The 5,763-nt window shown below is 37.7% G+C and overlaps 1 protein-coding gene across 5 annotated transcripts in view; it reads right to left on the reverse strand.

Moving 5' to 3' along the window:
- Positions 1 to 611: 611 nt before the first annotated feature.
- Steap2 (STEAP2 metalloreductase) overlaps positions 612 to 5,763 on the reverse strand; it is a 21,462-nt gene continuing 16,310 nt past the window's right edge. For 4 of the 5 annotated variants that reach the window (XM_031379972.1, XM_031379974.1, XM_031379973.1 and 1 more), the window contains 2 exons: positions 4,736 to 4,900; positions 622 to 2,560 (listed from right to left, as the gene is read on the reverse strand). In XM_031379972.1, coding sequence (XP_031235832.1) covers positions 2,273 to 2,560; positions 4,736 to 4,900 — 453 coding nt within the window. In that variant the 3' untranslated portion in view covers positions 622 to 2,272. Of the gene's footprint in view, positions 2,561 to 4,735; positions 4,901 to 5,763 lie in introns of all 5 variants that reach the window. The other variant, XM_031379971.1, reaches the window with a different exon arrangement.

The following is a 5,763-nucleotide window of genomic DNA, read 5'->3' on the forward strand; positions in this document are numbered from 1 at the left end:
TTCATAGCTTTTACATAGTTTCAAAGATCCCATGTATGTATATTAGCAGTAATTTTATATTATGGGCTTCCTATCATATGCATAGCAATGTAATTTAATCATCTAACTTTTAGAAATATTTTATTGTATTTCCACATTCAATTACCTTAGAGTGAAATTCAAATAAGCAAGTATTAAAAACACATTGCTATTTTTCACTAGTTCATGACAATACAGCATGTACGTACGTACGTATGTACGTATGTACGTATGTACGTATGTACGTATGTATGTATGTATGTATGTATGTGTACTTAGACAGTGTCTTGCTGAGTACTTCTGAATGGCCTGGAACTCACAATGTGGACCAAGCTTGTCTCTAACTCACAGAGAACTGCCTGCATCCACCTCCTGAGTGCTGAGACTAAAGGCATGAGCCACCACACACAGCTTGTTGGTATTTACTGTTAAAAGTCATTAATGTACTGAATTCCTACAAAAAAATGATTATCATTAATATAATGAAGATAAGGTGTTCAGTATAACAGTTGGCCAAGAAGACAACATCAAAGAATAGTGGGCAATTTCCCAGGCTAACAGTGCAAGGATAGGACAGACACTGGTGAGAAAGATAGGTTCCACAAAAATAAGAGTCCTTTTATTTCTGATGGTTGGATTCAAGTCAGTAGGTAAATTTAGAGGCGATACAATTTTAGGAAGAATACACACAATTACATCTTGTCTTGAACTTTTACTATAATAAATACAGAACAAATGGAGAAAATGTAGTATATCCTAAGGTTTGAACAAAATGCAATTTACACATGGAAGACCAGCACTGACAGATTTTGTGGATTATGTGTCCAGAGACACATAATCATATAGATTTATAATTAACCACTTGTCCTATTATCTTTTGTGCTTAAAATGGCTTCCTAATGAATGGTAGTAAAGGGAGGAAGGCTTCTCAGGAGGAGCAAAGGGCATGGCCACCTTACGGGAATTTTTAAAGAGCTGCAGGATCTCACTAGTTCATCCACACTGTTAGGACCTTCTCCCTACTCAGCCCTTCCTTCACTGCATGGGGAGACTTTGTGCTACTATGGGTTTCCAGGCAACTATGGACTACCCACAAGCAATAATAAAATTATGATTAAGATACTTTTAGACATCCTTTGATGCACACGACATAGTCTAAGGATTGCCAATGACTATACAAGAAAGGAACCATCTAGGCTGGAATTGAGAATGTAGTGTGTGGAGATGGGGCAGGGATTGTGTATACTGGTGTTTATAAAGCTCTGCCTCCCTAGAATGACTGCCTACTGTGTGACCTTAGGCAAATTTAACCTCTCTGTCCTTCAGTTTTCCATATGCATATGGGAAATGAAGATAACTATTTCCTGGGTTTGTTGTAAGCATTTGGAACCATCCTACATGCCCTTAGTGGATGTTGGTAAAATCCCACACAGGAATGGTGGTGACTAACCAAAGTAACAAATACAGACTGATGTGTGACAATTACGGACAAGTCCACAATTCCTGGGGTTGGTTCTGTATTGAGAGTACCAGCTTGGGAGGTCAAGTGTTGCTGGATCCTTCCCCTTATTGATATAAACAGGAAAATGGAACAGCTCTGTAATGTGATAGAGACTAAAGCTCTCTTGAGTTGTGCATTGGTATGTTGTGTCTCCAGCACACGTTAAATACAATTTTCTGTTTGTCTTTAATTCGTGCTTACATACACTGCTGTGTATAATGGATGACATTCTTCCCATTCCATTTTTATGAGAGCATAAGATTGCTCCTGTATACCCAAGATGTAAATGTGATGTGCCCCTTCTCAATATATAATTATGCATTTCTGCTCCTTAAATTGGATAATAATTAAAATCTTTAGCCTCAGGGAAAAAGCATATTCACTGAGTAATGTTAAAAGCTTCTAATTCTGCTGTTTTGCCAAGTGTTCTAAACGTTATATTTCATATGTATTATTAACTACAAATATTTGTGCCTGGCTATGTAATATGGTTAAAAGAACAACAATGTTACAGTCACACAAAGGAAAATCCTAGATTGTAACAATAGATGTGGACTACAAAATTGCATGTTGGAAAAACATGACATTTATAAAAATTAACTTGAAAAGGATCCAATCTCTACCTCCACTGAAATCTCACTGCAGGTTTCAGACTGCTGCCAATTGGCAGTCCACTGACAGGGACTGAAGCAAGGGCCTAAAGTAATGGGCGTGAATGGAAGTGTGTGTGGCTTCTGTGAGCACCTCTTGTCATCACATCACTGTGACCCTCTCTGGGGACAGATGAGGAACTGCTCCTCCCATGCCTTCATCTAGAGACTGGCTCTTTTCCCAGCCCTTTTTAATTCGTTTTAGCTTTCGGCTTATGCACGGGAGGAGTAACATCATCTTACCCAGAATTACAATGGAGGGTAAAACAAGGGCAAGAACGAAGTTTGGTGGGGTGTAAAAGCGGTAGTACTCTTCTGCAAATGCGCGCTTCCATCCATAAATTAACACGTGGAAGGTCGTGATGAGCAGGGCGACGTAGCCAAGCGTAGACTTGAGATGGGAGAAGAAGAGAGAAGGCGTCCATTACTCACCCACATAACAACCATGCAGATACCCTATTTATGTTTCAATCTTTGGTGACCTACTATCTTCTGAATTGAGCAATTTAAGGCAGTTGCATAAATTCCTATACACTTATTTACAGTGCAGCAATCTTGCACAAATCAGATCATATTGAATAAACTGAATAATCTCATTAACTAATTCATTATATCACAAGGATTTCCATGCCCTATCAAAACATATCATGAATTTTGTGTGATGTTTTATTGTATGGGTACAGTTTAATCCTTCCTTTGTGTTGATCATTCTGATCTTAAATTTCTTCAGCTATAGATAATACCACTGTAGACCTCTTATATTTTGATTTATATCCTTGGACTGATTCTACTACTAGGATTAGTGATCAGAGCATCTAGCTTTTTTCTAATGGTATAGATATGCACGGGGTCCATATGCTTTATAAAAGTTTGTACAGCTGTCACTGTGGCACACAACTGTGATCCCAGGGAGGATGAGGAAAGAGGACTACAAGTTCAAAGCCAGCCTGATCTACATAGCTAGTCTGAGGCCAGCCTGGGCAATATAGTGAAACTCTGTTTCAACAAACAAACAAACTAGTCGTGAAGATTATCCAAATTGCTACATGTTATGTATAAAACTATAACAGTTTAAAAACAGGTACATACAGGTGTGTGCATAAACATATATACAACATCAAATACTAAAGAGCAATCGCTTGAATACACACACATTAAAAACAGATACTAGCCAATTAGAAAACATAAAACTTAAAGAGTATTACTATGTAATGTGAGTAACAAGTCAAACATGTGGCTTATTGACAATGATAAACGAGATGACTAAACATGCTTTAGTCAGTCATTGTATAGGTTAAAAGGTTACCATTTTTTAGTTCCCTAAATTATTACATTAAGGTTGCTTACTTTGACAACTAGTTTATATCAATATAGTGACGTAATGTCGAAGTTCACCAGGAAAATGTCAGCTCTCTAGCAGGCAAGATGGTTGCAATTGCTTGTCTAACTTTGTGATGATAGATGTCTGTCCAGCACCTTCTATCAGAAGGCCTTCATTTCCTTTCAGGTATGTTCAAAGGGAGAAAACAAATTTAGAGAAGGGCTGGCCTTAATTAGAATAAGATTTCTGTATGACTTTAAAGACGTGGGTTGGAGGGAAGTGGTGGGGAGTGTCAATAATAATGACATTGTATACATGTATATCATTTTCAAATAAAGAAAAAGAATAAAAATATCTTTTAGAACTTCCCTAAAGCAGCTAAGCCTGTGGTATATACCTTTAACCCAGCACTAGGGAGGCAAAGGTAGGAAGATCTTGAGTTTCAAGCCAGCCTGGTCTACAGAGCAAATTCCAGGAAATTGCAGGACAGCCAATACCACATAGATAAATTGTCGTAACACATTTTCCATTCACCCCACACAAAACAATAACAACAAAAAATAAACAAAAAACAAAAAAACAAAAAACCCACTCAATAGGTAAGAGACAAAAATAAAACTTAGTATATACTGCCAAATAACTCTATTTTATACATTGTACTGTACATGGTTTGGATCAGAAAGTACAGACTGTGGCCATATAATTAGAATTCAAATTGTTGGAATGTATGTGTGTGTGTGTCTGTGTATTTAAATATGTTAACTGTGTTTTACAGATATTAATGGAGATGAATGTTAGCTTTTTGGAGAACTGAAGCATTGTTTGACTTTATTTACAGGTGCTCTTGTGCATTAGCTTGTGCCTGACGTATTGAAGCACATTAACAACATTCACAAATCCAGTTGGTTGTCATGACCCATTAGCATACTTACCTATCATGACAGTGCTTACAACTGTGTGTGCGTGTATACTCATTTACCTAATAATAAATTGACTTTCAACATTAAATTTGACCTAAGCCCACTTCTCTTTTTATTCTTAACATGATAGACAATGTTACAATGTTATGTAACGATGTACTGGCCTTTCACTTACTAAACTGGCCTTCAGCTACATGTGTTGTCTGAACTGGATGTGCAAATTATGGCCTCAAAGGCACTCTTCTGAGATGGTGCCTATTTAACATTGAACTTAACAATGAAATTCCATGCCACCCAATACGCTGCCAGACAAACCCCCACATACCTGAATGAAACTGAACTCCCTCCAGTTTAAAGCGTTGCTCACTGAAGGGATGGAAGTGACCGCCAGCAGGGACAGTAAGCCCAGGCTCATGATGCCGAAGGAGATGTACATTTCAATCCTCCAAACCTCTTCCTCATTCCAAGCATTTTCAATATTGGCATGAACCTAACAAGAAAACCAATACAAATTTCCTTTACTTAGTAGAATGTTAGCTGACTCTACACATCGTTTACGCTTGGTCAAAGAACCAGGCCATTTATGATCCTCTTTAAGATTAATAGTATTAATTCAGCATAATGAACCATTGTGGAGAACTTGTTCTTATTCCAGACACAGAGAAAAGGGGAGATAGTGTTAAATCAAAACAGGACTAAGGTGCCCTCCTTTCAAGCATGTAAGGGGCGGGGGTGGGACTAAGGGGGTGGGGTTAAGGGGGTGGGGCAAAGCCTATGACATCAGTGTCACAGTGAATCATTACTGCAGTCCAGGACCAGGGGATGACAGCTGACTGGTTCCCAAGTGACTGAAAGAAGAATTTGTAGTTAGACTCAGTTCTGAGGTGCTTTTTATAGGTTGTTATACATGTGGCTGAATGTTTTGGGTATGTTCTACTAAGTTTAACCTAGAGGACAAGACAGGGACTTCAAAGTTACCTTCTTCCTCACTCAGTGTCAATGTCTCTTTCTTACCCTTCTTTCCTGGAAACCAAAAAGTCCTCTGGCTAAGGATATGGAGTTGAATTATCTGTCCACTTAAATTACCCTACTATTGTGCCTTCCAAACTTCGAACAGTTTCATTGATTTACAGTATATTTCCAAAAATCCTTCCCTTATATTGCTAATACACATTAGTCAAATATGACTTAACTGAATTTATGGCAATCTGCATAGTGAATACTTCTAGGATTATATAATTAGAACAATATAATTAGAGCATAAATCAAGAGTTGGACTCCTCCAGTTGAAATTCTGATTTAAGTATGTATCTATAGGTGGAGGAAAACACATTCTTTTTTTTTTTTTTTTTT

The sequence above is a fragment of the Mastomys coucha genome, unplaced genomic scaffold, assembly GCF_008632895.1.
Source record: "Mastomys coucha isolate ucsf_1 unplaced genomic scaffold, UCSF_Mcou_1 pScaffold19, whole genome shotgun sequence".
NCBI classification, from domain to species: Eukaryota; Metazoa; Chordata; class Mammalia; order Rodentia; family Muridae; genus Mastomys; species Mastomys coucha.